The following is a 17,206-nucleotide window of genomic DNA, read 5'->3' on the forward strand; positions in this document are numbered from 1 at the left end:
GATGCGTCTCTGAGTTTGCATGTGAATGCAGTACCCGTAGAACGGCCTGCTTTCCTTCATGCTCTGTTGCATTTTGCAGAGAACATGCGGTTGTGTGCAATGGGCTATGCTACGGAATGTGAAAAGGCTACAGTTTATTCATCTGGATAAGGAATTGGCGTGCCCTGCAACAAGACACATACTCCAGTTTGCAGGTCTCCCTTCAATGCTGCAGCTCTGCTACCTGGTTGCATTTTCTAGTATAATCCTGTGGTAAGGATATACCAAAGCCTGTGGGTGCATTATGAATGTGTGGGCAGGAAGGCAGAGCATGCATGCAGTGCAGCAGCAATGCCGCAGTTCTTTAATCTGCGGCCTCGGGCGGCTTTACCTTAATGTCTCTGTGAATCTTCTTCTGTCCGTGCAGATATTCAAGACCCTGATGAAATGATCAGAGGAGACAGATTGTAACAGTCTGACAGCTGGGTGGGATCTGTAAATACCCCTTGTTGGCAGAGGTGGATATTTCAGGTCCAAAAAGAAAAGATCCAGACCGAGATTTTGTTCTAACCAACCAGCTGAGTACTCTGACACTGTAACTCTTTATACTCAATCAATTGGTTGAAAGAAAATCTTGGCTTGGATTTGGATTGGATTAGTGTCTGGACCTCTGCTTGTTGGGCTGTTCCCTACCGTTAGCATCTCTCTGCACACATAGGCAATCTGCTGCTCTGACAGAGGTCCAGTCACTGCAAAGAGAAGGCAACATTGGATGCTAAAATTATTACATTTCACGGAATCTGTTTGATGTGATTTATATAGTCTAAATCCAGTGTTCCCCTGCTGCTGTCTTATGTTCCCTGACTGCTCCTAGTGTTGCACCTAGTCGTTTTTATTTGAATAATTGTCATATTTGGTTCTTGCTATGGAAGCTCAGCCTAGCTGTCTAGCTGACTCATTGACTGCTATATATTTGTAATATGCGGTTCACTGGACCTGACCTGGTATGTGGCTTTGGACAAATGTGTCTGTCAAACAATTACATCTGCATGCAAGTTACAAATATATTTGTGACTGAAGCAGAACAATATACATGTGAGGAAACTAACCATCATAACCACTTTACCCATTATAACTAGCCTAAACCCAAAGCAGGAGACATGCAGTCATAGCTGGGCAGTGAGCAGTATGCAACAATCTAACACAGAGAGCCTGCTGATCTGATGTACTTTGGATTTTTGTCATTCATCTTTCTAACACTTCGTTTCTAACACTTCCCGTATTCCGAAGTCCAGTGACTCACCATGGTAGATGTCTTGGAGAGATCCTCCACCACAGTATTCCATACAAATCCATAGCTTGTTGGCCCTGGATCCAGACACAGTACAATAAGATATTAGTGTCTGGAAACTGATAAGTAAGCAAAGTAGCTATATCAAATAACATGGTATGATTTTTAATGGGCATATTAATTCAAGTAACGAATAAAATTGAGGGCAGCATAGTCAGTCAGTGGGTCCGGTGCTTTTTGGGTTTTGAATCAACACACCATCTGGTGTGTAGAGTTTGCATGTTCTCCATGTCTTCTATTGTATCATGGGTTCCCTTTAGGTTTTGGGTTACCCCTGGCCAAAGACATGTAATTATGCTAGAAAGCCATCTCAAAATTACCCTGAAGTGTTCAAGTACGAGTTTGTGTGTGTGCTCTGCAAGGGTTTGCCATCTCCTGTCCAGGGTGTACCCCAGCCTTGTGCCCTGTGCATTCTGGGATAGGCATCAGCCTCCCTGTGACCGTAAACAGGATCGGCAGTTATAAGATGGATGGATTTATATCCATTGTTAAACATAAATCCACCTGTAACATTATCTAAATCAGAAACAGACTTCTCTGTGTGCATGAAATCGTGCATAGCCTGCAAAACATCAAAAAAATGCATACTTTTAGCTGAGCTCTATGAAACCAGCGTACAATGAGGTTTAGTTGCTGCAAGAAAATGGGGTCACTCAAGCATACATCACCCTCTCTTTGACTGTAAATCGTAGTGCTTCATCATCAATAATGTAAGACAATGCTTTTTCATATACAAACTTGTAGGGAACAGTGTTTTCTAAGTACATCAACTCTAATCAATTATCACATGAATGCAGCTAATTTAGCCATTTTTCCAGTGATGTTTATGGAGGCCAAAGACTTATTGTGAGCCACCAAGAATATAACATTAAGACCCGGAGCTTTATGCCTCCAGGATCGCTGATTTGATTCTTAAACTGACTGTGTGCGTTCGCAGTTTACATGTTTTCCTTGTGTTCATGTGTGATTCTGCCAGGTCCCTTCCACATGGGTGTAGGTGAACTGGTATCTGCTTCAAATGTGTCTCTGTACATCTCCGCTTTTATAATTGTTACATTGTGGGGGGGTTTCCCCACATCGTGATAAACATCTGCATCTTTTTGCCTTGTGAGGAGATTTTTTCAGTCCCCACAAGAAGAACCTCAATTTTATAAGAATCTATGAATGCAATAACAATCTAAAAATGCCAAAAGTCTTGTATTTTGTTTGGCTACTTATAGTTAAGGTTAGGGCTGGGTGGGGGTTAAGGTCGTCGTGTTGTGATGAGAGTTTCCCCCCATAGAAATGAATGGAGAGTCCCTACAAAGATATGATTACAAATGTGTGTGTGTGTGTGTGTGTGTGTGTGTGACTTGCATCCCATCCAGGATGTACCCCTGCCTCATACCCTGTGGTGGTCTGGATGGAAGATATTGTCATTCTTGGGACAAAAGCAAATGTACTGCATTATAAAATGTATAGTGCGTTATTTAAATTTTTCGCTATATTACTGAATTTTTATAATAGCTGTATAATCCAGTGTTTTCCCAGTAAATTACTTTTATAATGACCCAGTGGGTAAACATACAAAGATTAAATAAATGTTATTCAATGATTCATCCATGTCTATTTATTTACCAATTGCAAGACATTTGTTCACATCTCTGGTGCGACAGCAAACAACAGGATATATAACATGATCGCTACGATTTCTGGTGCTGTTGTAGCAAAGAGTGTGTTTTTGAATGCAGGCTCTTCAATGGTCAGCACACATTCTTTGATACCAGCACAATTTTCTACTGCGGTTATGTGCACCACACCTCATCAGCGGAGCCTTACCGGATATAGCTACCGTAGTAAGCTACGATGTTGCGGTGCATGCAGCTCTTCACCATCACGATTTCCTGCTGGATCACCGAAAAGTCGTCCTCTGTAGGGATCGTGCAGCAAAACGACGTTAGAATGAAAAATAAATAAATCAATTCCTCAACCTAACGAGCCTAATTAATAATGAATGGATGAGCTGTAATAAAGCACAGTCAAGTTATTCGTTAGCTATATCAGTCAAGTGGAAGACGTTTACTCATTTGCTTCTCGTGTGATGTGTATAAAATTCCCGTGTGCATGACACTCCTTGCCCTACTTATGCCACGACTATATTACTGTAGCAGTATTACATATTACAATATGTACTGAATGGAGATATATGGCACGGGTGATTTTGAAGAACTACTGCACGTCATGCTCTCTTGTTTTTAATTTCGTTTTGTGTATTGGTCCTCTTCTGCACTTTGTTTTGTAATTCAAAGTACTCACGAAACCTGGTTTCATGTCAATCTAACCATTTCTTTGTGCCCCCCCCCCCCCCCCATGCACATCATATCCTGTGACTCACACTTGTTCCCCGCTAACCCTCCCCCACAGCTAAAACACGTACCTGTTATGAATGGTGTAAAGTGGGGACAAAAGTATATTTTGTAGGCAGCAGGTTTCATTGATACCATAAATGGCAGGGAAATCCCTTTTGGTCCTACGCCATTTTAAAAATCCACCAATCACTTATGTAGCCTTTTCACTATCCAATGCTTTGCCACTAGTGCAAGCAAAACATGTTTGTCTTTCTGTGGCCTTTATGCAAACCCAATGTATGACACTTTGTTGGTGTCTTTTTCTGTTTACTTTTTAAATATGGGACATGGACTGAAAATTAAGCTCACCCATCTGTCTAAAGTTAGTACAAAAAACTGAATGTTGGCCAGTAAAACAATTTGCACGTTGCAACAAGAGAGCACATTACGTCGCACATTTATCTCTCGGCACAGATATGTATATCGCCGCCTGTCTAAAAATTCACTTAGGCGATGATGTGCACAGGGTCTTCTTGGCCAATCCCAGCTTGACATTCTTCCCAGTTAACCAATCAGCTTGAACGGCCTGACTAACCAGTATTTGATGTTAGATTTTTCATTTTTCAGAGTGCAGAATTACTAGGGATGTTGGCAAGCTAGAGTTAATGCATACTTTTTTACTCAACCCCCCCCTCACTAAAGTGTCCTGATGTACACGTAAAAAATAAACGAAGATCCGAGAGTTAATGAGTAAATTCAGTTTATGCTGAACTAACCCAGTTGGCGACCCACCCCTGCATGGGACCCTATTATGGTGATATGGGGGTGAATTGCGGGTGATATATTGGAAAATGTAAAAAAAGAGACGTAATTAGGAGCTCATCAGATGACACCCAAAATCAGTTCTAACTGTAGGGGTACAAAAGACTGAACTGCATATCTCAGCTAGCTTGGCTGGGCTTAACAAAAGCTATGAATTAAGCCTGAAATGACCCAAATGCGTCAGTACGTAACAGTATGAGTATTTTCAGTTTTATGTACACTGTTATGTGTTACAGGAATTAAGCAATGAAAAAATACACCCCTTATATCCATCTTGCTACTACGTGAGCTTATTTGTAAATTTACTTCCCTTGCCTTTAGGAGAATGAATATAAAACTGCGATGTTTTTATAAGGTCCAACGAGTCAATTTACACAGAAGGCAGGCAGTATGAACTTTTTTAAACATAAAAGTCCAGACAAAAAATGTGTTTCAACCAACCAATTGAGTATACAGAGTCATGGTGACAGAGTACTCAACTGGTCGTTTGAAGCAAAATCTTAATCTTTCTGAACCTGAAATCTCCACCTCTGCTCATTCGGGTGTCTCCCTGCATTCCGAAGTCATGCTGTTAAACTGATTCATATAATAAATTATATTGTGAGTATATGTGCCCTGTGGTGTACTGACATCCCATCCAAGGTTGTGCTGTATGTTCCCTGGACTAGGCACCAGGCCTCCCCTGACCAAGATCAGTGGTTGGAAGATTATTAAATAATAAGCATACATTACATTTCTATTATATATTCAGTTTATCTGAACCAGAAAGGCCTGCAGAAAGGTTAGCCACAATGATACAATGATGTCCCTATGCATACCTTATGCATACCTTATGTATACCTTATGTATACCTTATGCATACCTTATGTATACCTTATGCATACCTTATGTATACCTTATGTATACCTTATGCATACCTTATGCATACCTTATGTATACATTATGCATACCTTTGTGCCCAGATGTGTACCTTACTGAGTCTGTGGAAATTAACTGTCAAATGGGTCAGAAAAAATCCATCTGAAAATAACCCCCAAGTTCTATCCAGATGAACACTGCCTTGATATCATACTCAGAGTATTTCTGAACCATTCCCTGAAATTACATTTATTTTTGAGTGTTCTAATATTCTGATTGTATTCATATGATTATGCAACAGTTGGCCTACAATCTGTGCAATGGCGGCCCATGAGAGAACGAGACACACCTGGTTCCATCTTGATGATCTTGAGGGCGGCCATTTCTCCATTCTGTTTGTTTCGGGCCTGAAATCACAGGATGACAAGATTCTCTTAGTGTCTTTGTGGTACATAAATAGGGGACACTCTACCCTTCAACATTTTCCTGCTCTCCTTCTCATGTTCCTTATGAGCAAGTGTAAAAATTAGTAGTTATAGGAACTATATATTTTTTGTTCAACTTTTTAAATTATATAGAAGACAAGAATAGAATTACCATAAGAATGAAAAAATGATATGATAAAAAGTCAACACTCAAAAAATAAAACAAAATCAAAGCAGGTAAAGTAATGAAATAAAATGTATTAAGTCGGTCTATTGTTTCTATTACTTGTATAATAATAATAATAATAATAATAATAATAATAATAATAATGACGTTTTATCGATCACCATGGGGAAATTCTCTTTTCACCTGCTCCAGTTTATTCTCCATGACATACGGCCACATATGTAATGGTACAGATTGAGCTGGAGATTAAGGGTCCACAGACGTGTGACTATTCTGCCAAGCTTCTATAAAACGATTCTGTATTCTTCTGTAGTTTTGTGTTTCCTGTTTTACCTCTAACTAGTCCAAGGCTGGACATTGAGCTGTTTTTTGCTGACAGAATTTACTTTTGATTCTATTCCTGACATGCAAACTCCACTGACACTATAACACTGTTAACATTTGAAAGCTTTTAGTGTAATGCATCAAAAAATATAAAATGAGTTCATTTTCTAAATCTTAATATTATATTATGGCATACTCTATTGAATTTAATGCTCTAGAAATTCTGCCCCCCCGCCACCGAATTCTATGCATTATTGCACATATTCAGGGGTCCCTATCAAGTGCTGGGCCCCCTGAATCTGCCAGGGTATCTATGCCCCTTCAACGCCCCATGGGTAAAAAAAATTAATAAGTGAAAATGATTGATTATGACGTAATTGCTGATTTATTGTAGCATTGACTCTGGCATAACTAGATCAGTTATTATAGTGTATTAATGTTTTGTTCGTTACTGATTATATGTTCAATAAATCTGCCCGACTGATTTACTGGCACTGATCCTGTCCCCAGGTTAGTAAGTATTATCGAATGCCCCCACCCCAGGTGGGAAATTATCGGCTTAGCATCATTTCCAATTCTCTCTCGCTTCTAAATATAACTGCACCCAAATAAAAAGGTGCCACTGTGATTACGATCAGAAATAGCCGGTAAATAATAACGAGAGTGCTTTAGAGAAGACCACTGCGCGTCCCACCGCCCTCCTTGTGGAACTTTCTGACTTGGAACGTCCTCTACTGAAATCACCACATTCCACCCACTACTGACTCCATGACTCTCAACAAAGAGCAAACAATGCACAAAGTGACAAACATGGTGACCACAATGAAAAGATGAGTTAACAGTAAGGCGCCCCACTCAGAACACATCTGAATTACGTTCTTAATAATCAGCAATGACCTTGCGTTTCTAGAAATTTACTCTGTGGTGTTTGTTATGCGAAATATAAATACTGTATTCATTTCCAAACAGTGCATTATTACTGTTTATAGTATTAAATGCTACAGACTTTTTACACTTTGAATTCACAGGGTTGAATCACTGATAAAGTCAGTAGTTGACAGCAATTAAATGTATACAGATTAGTCATAATAAGTGTCATTATATTTCGTCTGTTTTTCTAACAATGTGAGACAACGCAGGTTATTAATAGCCTGTGGACCCTCGTATATAAACAGTGGAAAGTTTATGCGGAGGGTGATGGTGGTTGGGATCCAGAGTATGAAGATGTAAAGGTCAACAAACAAACAAGTACTATTTGCCATGATGTGGAGCCCGTTTAAACCATCGTGGTTTCCTCTGCAATAGCATCAGAGCTACGCAGCACTGTGTTGTCAAGTATTTGGTGTGAGTTTAGCAAGAGACACGAAAGTATTTATCATCCATGTCTGCTGCTCAGAGCAAATGCAGGGATCCAAATATGTCTAGTGAATTTTTGAAAGATGCAAAGAGGGCTGGAGACAAACAAAGGAAGAATCATCACAGATGTAGTGTAGGGATTCCCTGCGGGCTTTCCCATGTGGCAGGTGCAGGTCGTTAATCAAAATGATGTCATTTTCTTTTGGTAGTCCATATTTGGTTTTCCATATTCCGTCGATATTCTGTAACCCAGTGGTTCTCAACCTTTTTTGCACTGCAACCCGATTTTTACCACGCCAGCTCAGTCGCGACCCTATATCAAGAACCGGTTTACATTAACGCTATGATCAAGCGAGCAGTTCAGTTTGCAATTTATGCTAATCAATTCCTATGGCATAAATCTGATTGGATGTGCCTGTTTAATTTAATTCTAGGACTGGGGCTGGGAAATCTGATCGTGGAGCAGCATAGGAACTTGCAGGTTTTAAAATGCTTACAATTCCAACTCTGCCTCTTAGCCCTTTCAGAACTTGTCGTGACCCCCCCCCCCCCCCCCCACAGACTGAGAATCGCTGCTGTAGCCATTTATCAGTATTCCGCCCGGGCTTTCTCTGTGTATACATGTTTACTTTGAAGTAATTTCGGGAAAAAATTGCAGCAGCTTATTGTTAATGACAAATAAAGACAAATAAAGCCTAACAGTCGATAGCTAATAAAATAAAACTGTATTTGCAAGATGCCTGTTAGGTCCTACCACTGAATAGTTGGGAATGAATGTATGAATGTTGTGCCATTTTTTCTGATGGTGCCCAACGACTAGAAATCCAATGTGAATGTGAATTACTTCTGTAATTTTTATTTTTAATTCTGATTTAATTCAGATTGTTACCCTCTTGGCCACTGGATAAAGAATTAATATTACTTTGTCTTATTCGGCAAATGTCTTGAACTTAAATTCTAAGCATATAATAAAGGCATCGCCTGCAAAATGATGTGTGAATTTCTCATACCACATGTCATCTCCTTGCACACATTAGTCCATGCTGAGTAGCTTAAAAATTGTTCTGCTCAATGACCAGTTTTTGACTTTACAACAAATTGTAGCCTGTATAGTCATATTTGTGGGTGGCATATGGATTGGCGGGCTGAGCCTCTGTGCCTGTGAGCAGAAGGTCACTGGTTTATGTCTAGCCTCCGTGAAATAGTCACATGTTTGTGGGCGCTGGGGCAAATTCCGTAACCACCAGCCGTCTGGGCACTGTTGCAGGTGGCCGACCTTTACTGACAAGCTTGCTCTCAGCTACATATGCGTCTGCGTCTCATGGACAGCAAGATGTACAGGCAAAAAGGGAATTAATAAAGGGTCATTATTGTTAAACTTTTGTCTGGAATATTAGTTAACCTGAGTTACAGAATGCAAACATTTCCCTGTAATATAAGGTGACTTGCAGATAGCAGATGGTTTCCATCGATGGGACTGTACTGTAGGATTAGTTTTAAGACTAATTAAGTCCTTTAATACAGAACAGAAAAAGGCGTTAAAATATGAAATATCTATTACAATCTTGAAACGTGCGTTTTAAGCGATTCGCTTCAACAAACGCTAACACATGTGTGGGGAGTGAGTGTGGTCCATTGCGTCCCTTACTTATACCCTGTCAGGCTGTTTGTTTAATTTTCACCTATTGCTCAACTTCCTGCACATCTTGGGTGTTCATTTCCGACTCTGTGTACCTCAGCTAATAAGTACTAAAATTGTCCACAAAAAAAACAGAAGTTTTGACTACTGGCAGCATGAACGTTAAGTTAATGCTGTTTGCCTGGAACACTGACAGATGTGCACATCGCTGCATGTGCATGGTTTATGACCCTGTATATATACACACACACACACACACGCACGCAAGTAGGGTATACCTATCCTTATGGGGCCCGCTCATTCACTTCTATGGGAAAAATGCTAATGCTAAATATGACAACTTTAGCCCCCACCCTGCCCTAGCCATAACCTTATGTAACCAAGCAAAATACGAGTTTTTGCATTTTTTACTTTTTCATAGCAGTTACTGATTTTTATAAAATAGAGTTTTCCCTTATGGGGGCCAGGAAACAGGTCCCCATAAGGGAAAAAAACGGATGTTATGGAGACATTGTGTCCCTATAAGGATAGGTATACCCACTCACACACATACACACACACACACCAATGACACATGCACAAAAACCCCAGTTATACATAAGTATTATATATAAGTTTATAATCTATTCTTTCAACTGCTTATTTTGGTTAGAGTTGTGAAGGGGGAGCTGTACCCTAATCAATATGTACTATTATCTACCATATACAATTATTCTATACCTATTACAACATAGTTTTGAAAGTGGTGCAGATACTGTGCATCTGCCTGGGGCTGCATATTAACGGCGTATCTGCTCTCTTGTTTTTTAATATTGGAGCACATCAAAAGCGCCACATCACTTCCTTGACAGTATCTACCTGTCGTCTGAAAAGCGACTGCGGCTGGTTCACTGTGCGTCGCCTGGAGCTTCCTGCAGCATCAGCCTCCCAAATCTGCCCGCCCAAACACCCCCTCCCCCCACCGCATGATGCTCATCAAAAAAAAAAAAAAAGCCCAAATGCAAATACCGGTCGCAGGTTTGCTTCAAGGAAAATGGACGGAATAGACAGCAGAAATGCGTGCTGCAGCAGAGATCGAATATTCGCTAAGTATATTTAGGAGGGTCTCTGGTTTATTATTCTGCCTTTAGGTTTTTGTTTAAAGTCTTTCAAATATTAAAACTTATTTATGTGAATCTAATAAATACTCTTAAGAAAGGCACACTAAATATAAATATGTATAAATGTCAATTAAGTGATTTGTCAGAAGATAATGGTCCATTTTTTGCTAAACTGAAAGCCTTTTAATGACATTTAACAGCTAAATTCGAATTCAAAAGAGCACCATTGTTGGAATCTCACTCTCGACTGACTCTTGGTGAGAGTCCCTGCTTGGGTGTGACGGTACTTACAAAGCTAACTCCTAGACTGTCCTACAGTATGCAGAAGGTAGCTTCAGGGAGGGAAAGCTGATGTTTGTTGTATCCATAGTCAGCCCATATTTTCTGTGCAGCTAAACCCCCAGCTGATAAGCACTTTGCAGTAATTTGCCCAGAAGGTCAAGCAGAGTGACTGCAGAGGCTGCAATATATTGTGACGATGAATAGATGTTGAGGAACTGAATTTTAATCTCCTGCTTTATAATTATAGTCTCGAACATGAACTAAGACCTTTCAGATGGGGAAATAAAACCAAAAAGATGTGGTATAAAGGTAGTATGATTTATGAAAATCAGGGCCAGTCAACCTAGGCGGCCATCTTCTCAAAGGGGCAATTGGCATGTGCTTCAGCTAGTACTGATGGAAGCCATCGATTGTCAAGGCGTCAAATGTGTTCTGGCAAATGATTAGCTGCGTCTTTTCACTATATTATCAAAGTGGACAGATGACAAACAGAATTGTCTTAACCTGTAACCTGTACATGTCCTCCTTTGAAGGAAGTAGTCCTGAGTACCGCAGAGCCACCACTGCGGGAAATGCCACAAATACAGGCAGCTAGTTTTTAAAATGATTAGACTGCTTGGGTGCCTAATGTCATCTGGGGGGAGTTTCCCAAAGCCTTCTTAATGCTACGCCGTTCATAAGTTCTGTGTTAAAACGTAAAACTTACAAACAACGCAGTGTTATGGAGGCTTTGGCAAAGTCACCCCTGGACAGTAAGTGAAAAGGTCTGTTCCAAATAAATGAGAATGATATTCTTGAGTGAATCTCCAGAAGCAGCTCCAGCCTGCTGCAGAGATGGTCCTGCCTGAGGGACTCTGTCCTGCCTTAGGGACTCTGTCCTGCCTGAGGGACCCTGTCCAGCCTGAGAGACTCTGTTCTGCCTGAGGGACTCTGTCCTGCCTGAGGGACCCTGTCCAGCCTGAGCGACTCTGTCCCGCCTGAGGGACCCTGTCCAGCCTGAGGGACTCTGTCCAGCCTGCTCTGACCACTCTGAGGAAAGCAAACCACTGCTAAAATCCAAAACAACATTCAATGGTCTCTATGAAATAATTCTTCTAATCCATTTTGCTTTTCAAGTAAGGTCAACCTCTCCTGACCAGATGCAGAATAAAATAGCATATTTACTAGCTAGTTAAATGCATTTGCTTGGTAACACTTTACTTGAGGGGGCACAAGTAACTTAGTAACTCTGTTACTACTCAAGTATAAACCATGAACAAATATAGTAACTGCATGAAATACATGAACCGATAGGGTCAATTAATGAGGAATGAACATGGGATCAGTATGTAACTAACACTTAGTTTCTGGTTAATTAATACATTAAGTAAGAAAGTACTACTGCATTATTTGTGTTCCCATGGATACAGTGTTACTTATTTGCTTCGGCTTTTCAGTGACTCATGCAATTTCCAGGTTCTCAAACAGGGAAACTCATACATGTGAATGATAGTTGTGTTCTGGAAACCTTTTTGCATGCCATTGAAACGGTAGACAGGAATATCTGCAAGCACAGGACACACTACAGCTTTATACGCCTCCATTTCAGTTCTCATGAGAGATCTCAATGGAGGCAGTATCCTCAGTTTGTATAAGTAATGCATATGAAAATAGGTTTAGTGGTTGTGCAGATATGGTTGTGGAGTTCCTTTGCTTTTACATTCACCCAACTTTGACCCTAAGAATAACTTGGCTAAGCAGGTTGTGCTGTTAACTCACGCCTGCACATTGTGGGTTTGATTCCTGGTCTGTGTGTGGAGGTTTCTGGTTCCCTCTCACAGTTTTTGTGAGAAGAATGTTGTCTGGTGTCTCTAATATGTCCGTAGTATGTTAGCATGTAGCCTGTCTTCTGATATAAGATCCATTGGATGAGCAGTTATGGGTAATTAATGGATGCTGCTCAGGGGGGGAAATGCCTGTTTACGTCTCACCAAACATAAAATGAAAACAGAAAAATAAACAACATATTTATCAAAAAAAATGTATGGCTAGCTTGCACAATGGAAGCGATTTGTACATTTCTATAGGCTTAGCTAGATAATAAATGTAAAAACCACATAATGGAAAATAACATTTATATAGAGAAGATTACAGTTTTAGTTGAGTTTCATAATATTTTTCAGAGAAGTGTGTTACCAATACTATGCATATAAACCAGCATGACTAAAATTGTGGATTGACACCAGAGAAACATGGAGTTTAACCTACAGTTTACCATTACCAGCATTAATACTGAGAAATGACAGGTAACTGCATGCAAAGCTTCAGTTATTTGAATTGCTTTTCAAATGTTCAACCATCTGAACTAAATGATTCATGACCTGTACTTCATTAAATGTGCACTGGGACAAAACTCACACTATACAGGTTGCTCTATGTCGCCATGCTATTCTCTGGTCTCTGAGCTTAAGGTGGCTCTCAAAAAAACATTAGCTGAGACGAGATTTCTTAAGGCGGCCCCAAAGAATGGCTACTTCCCTGTATCAGAACAAGCTAGTTGAAGTGCTGTGGGATTTTTTTCATGCGTATCCAGCTGGGTAGAGGTTTCTAATATTGTATAAAAAAAAACATAGGAACCTTCATGGTGACTGAAAAGCGTGTGACAGGCATTTGTCAGGGTGAGGTGACCAAGTGCCTTCAAACCTGATAAAACAAAGTAAAAATAAAAGCCACCCCTTCAGGGTTTGTTCTCCGTTTGATATGTCAGTTAAATGCCTATAGGTCATTTTTCTGCATTGTCTTTCAGACAGTGTGTGGGTGTCAATATGGCTGCAGTTTTCAAGCAGCTGCTTTTGTGAAAGTGGACAAGTGATCGAAAGGCTGCATTTTTTTACATTTATTAAAAGTAAGTACTGCATGATGTACAGTATGATTTTTTTCCCTCAGGTTTGGTTTCGCAGCATTTTTCGAAAAATGACGGTCAGAACCGGCTGCCCAGAAATCGATTGACAGTGGCACTGATGGACGCGCATGACGGAACCGCGTTGGTATTGCTAAGGGACATACTAAACCAACAAACTGACAGTGAAGGACATAAGGCAGCGCAGAGAAACCTCTCTCTGCATATACTGAAGAAAAGACAATTATCTTGGGGTCTTTCACTTCTCTATTTTCATCGTACTTTGTGCTACTGAACGGGGCACAAAGTTACTCTTTTTATTTCAACAATAAATCATTTCCCACCGAGGAGAGGGAAACTGAAAAGTTCGACGACCCTAACGTTTACAGTACATTTCACTGCACATATTATAATTACATACTGTGTAACTTCTTAAAACCTACAAAGCATCATGGACCTGCTGTCCTGTCCGCACTTACAGGAATACTGAAACACTTTATAGCTCTTGCAAGCTTCTACACCTTAAAAATACCGTGATATCTCAAGACCGCAGTTGTGGCACCACCAGGGTTGCAGCTAACAAGAATAAAGACACTTCAGACTGTTCTTTTTTAAACGAACCACTGCTACAATCTAAAATAACCTTTAGTGGTGCCCAGTGCTTCAAAACCCTTTAAACGATTTTGCTCTTTAACTAAAGTCAGCATCTCCTGACTGGCCAGATGTAGAATACAGTTGTGTATGTATTACTGCAGCTAGTTCTGTGCATTTGCTTCGGCTTTCCAGTGGCTCGTTGGAGCTTCTCCGGTTCTCAAACAGAAATCCAAGCATATGAATGATAATCGTGTTCTGCATGATTTATTTCTTTGCATGGCATTTGAAAGGTGGACATTCAGGACACTTTACTGCAGCCAAACCCCCCCACCCCACCCTGCCCCCAGGGCCTCAACTAACCGTATTAAATAAAATGTGAAGGACCCAAGCCAAGGGTGTAGATCTGGGGGGGGGGGGGGGGGGGGGTTGGCCAGCAGATACATGTCACAACTAATATTGTGGGAGTACCATGTGTTTTTTTTTTTTGGGGGGGCGGGGGGGGGCGATCCTGGGCTGATTTGGTCCCTACAAAACCTGCTTTTGCCTCCCCCCCCCCCCAGTGACCAATTTTTTACCAAATACAATGGAGGGGCAGTGAAGGCAACATGGCTGCAGTCGACGAGGGGTAAAATCAGCCGTAAGTGAATTAAAACGGTTGTTGTGTATTTTTATATGAAAATTCATCATATATCACAAGAGGTTTTAGACAGTGATCTTTGAAATGCGTGGATGCACAACAACTTTCAACTCTTTTAGATTTGAAAACCAACTATTCACTGAAAAAAGAACCGCGTCAGAAGAACAGTTCATTCCTGAATCGGACCTCAGTATCATTCACTGGATTGTAAGCAGTATTTCTCCCTAAGACCAGTGCGTGATGCTTTCCTCTCCGACTGAAAACCGCGCCAATACAAATGCAATTCCACGTTGTTCTGGACTTGGCTGCTAATAATCGATTTCATTAGAACATGTTCCTGCTGTGACATCACGCGTCGTAGTAGGCCTGGCTGTAATTTAATAAAATATAGCCCATTTTAACACAAGAATATAAGGAGGGCCCTTTATATAAAGGAGTAGGCCTACAATATTACAATAACCAAATCTTAGTTTCACATCGCAGTCTTCTACTCATTTTATCGTTGTATTACAACAGCTAGTATCAGAACAGAGTAGGCCTGCCACCAGAGCTTCATGGCTCCATTTTTTGGGGACTGCGATTGTCAACATCCTAACCGCTCTCAAAGTAAGAACAACGTTTCTGCGCTTTTGCCATTACTGGCCAGCTAAAAGGTGCCTGTGTCTCTTAAGAGGAAGTACGCTCCACATCCCCCTAATTTGCATTGGCTGTGTGCTGCACATTCTCAAGAACATGGCAGCTGCGGAGACCGCTGCTTTCTAGCCATGTGGAACAAAGCGTTCAGTGCTTCGTCGCTGTCGCAGTGACATTTGGTACACTTCGCTGTGGCACAATATAAAATAAAAGGCGATCACCAGCAAACACATCTCTTTTTCTACAACCCTGGAAGTAACGATCACAATCACTGGGCAGCAAACCGCAGCTGTGTCTGCTTGTAGTAGACTAAGTGGGAAATTAGAGAAATAGACTTTCATATTCTCCTTATTCATTAGATTACCTTCTCAGTAAAAATAGAAAACGTTCACATCCAGCTCATATGAGAAGATTGCTATCAAAATTATAACTTCCTGTTTAGGAGCTCTTAGTTCACAGATCTGCGTACGCATTCTCTGGCCATTTTATACCAAAGATATTATTTGACTAGATGTGAAATGAATGCAGTTTTAGTCTAACTCCGTCTTCTGAGATGCTGCACTACTCTACATATATTCACACACATAGCTATGTTTTAATCATGTTTTCAAGCTGGATATATGTTGTAGATCATTTAAGGAGCCAGAACAAATACAAAACACATTTACTTTCAGTACTGTAAAGGGCTTCAATGCTTCTTTAAACATCACATCCATAACCCAGTTGCAGAACAAACGAGAGTGACTTCAAACTGCATACAGTGTACAGTGTCTACAATCAGACATGAGTGAAAATCATTTTTCATACTTGGAAGTAATGTAAAAAAGCATCTAAACACATATTTCACCAGATACAGTGATTCATCAGAATAACCAAAACTAAAATTGTTTTCGTCATAAAAAAGTACTCTGACAGTATCATATGAAGTTTTAACTATGTACTAAAGTCAAAATACACTGTAAAAATTTAAGTTAGGATAATTTTCAGTGCAAGTATTTTATTCAGTTTTTTAGAAACTCATATATTCGCAATAAACTCGAGATTTGAATCTTTGCAGAGTTTTGTGGAGAACAACTAAATGCCGATACTTCAAATCGTACAATGAGCACATATTTAACGTTGAAGAAATTAGCGCAGAAAAGTCACCCAGAAGCCTTTAGGAAAGAAGAGTTCTCATGTTCTTAACAGTGACACACAGATGCAGGCATTTCCCTCTCCCTCTGGGGGCTTTTACGGTTTCCCCCATCTCTCTCATCGGAGCGCAAACCCAAGGCTCAATGGCGTCGCTTATCTGAACGGTCTGGGGAACGCCAGCACCTCGAACCAGAGAACAGGATGCCGGATGATGAAGAGTCAGGTGAGACCGCCGGTGCCACAGTTGGCGATTTACCTTATAGACTTCTCCGTAGGTGCCTCCGCCGACTCGCAAAAGTATTTCAAAGTCATCTTGGGGGTTTCTGGTAGAGATATCCAGCGCGGCACGGTTCTGAGAGTCCATCACTGCTGGGACATGGCAATGACTCTCACTCTTTGCTGCACACAGGCTTACATACGCACCTTCCTGTCTCTCTTGTACCCAAGCACCCTCCCTTTCTGCTCGCTTACTCTCCCTCTCCTGCCATGAGTGACTCATTTACATTAATGCTGGTTTTATTTCCTGTTGGGTGTTCCTGTGTGAGGGTGTGTGCGTACGCCATCTCTCATTTCTGTTACCTGTGTACGCAGTTGCAATATCCTTGGCCTTAATACGTGTGCATCTTCGTTGGCCTGCAAAAGCCATGCAAACAGAATGAAGTTGCACGGCTGTCCTACTT

At 40.7% G+C, this 17,206-nt stretch overlaps 1 protein-coding gene across 2 annotated transcripts in view; it reads right to left on the minus strand.

Moving 5' to 3' along the window:
• The window catches only part of LOC125711902 (mitogen-activated protein kinase kinase kinase kinase 5), a 33,968-nt gene extending 16,762 nt beyond the window's left edge, over window positions 1–17,206 (minus strand). The window contains exons 1-7 of one of the 2 annotated variants that reach the window (XM_048981334.1): window positions 17,106–17,206; window positions 16,783–16,892; window positions 5,687–5,744; window positions 3,149–3,239; window positions 1,283–1,347; window positions 673–728; window positions 371–418 (exon numbers count right to left, since the gene is read on the minus strand). In XM_048981334.1, coding sequence (XP_048837291.1) covers window positions 371–418; window positions 673–728; window positions 1,283–1,347; window positions 3,149–3,239; window positions 5,687–5,744; window positions 16,783–16,892; window positions 17,106–17,172 — 495 coding nt within the window. In that variant the 5' untranslated portion in view covers window positions 17,173–17,206. Of the gene's footprint in view, window positions 1–370; window positions 419–672; window positions 729–1,282; window positions 1,348–3,148; window positions 3,240–5,686; window positions 5,745–16,782; window positions 17,022–17,105 lie in introns of those variants that run through there. The other variant, XM_048981333.1, reaches the window with a different exon arrangement.

This window comes from Brienomyrus brachyistius, chromosome 17 (assembly GCF_023856365.1).
Source record: "Brienomyrus brachyistius isolate T26 chromosome 17, BBRACH_0.4, whole genome shotgun sequence".
NCBI lineage: Eukaryota > Metazoa > Chordata > Actinopteri > Osteoglossiformes > Mormyridae > Brienomyrus > Brienomyrus brachyistius.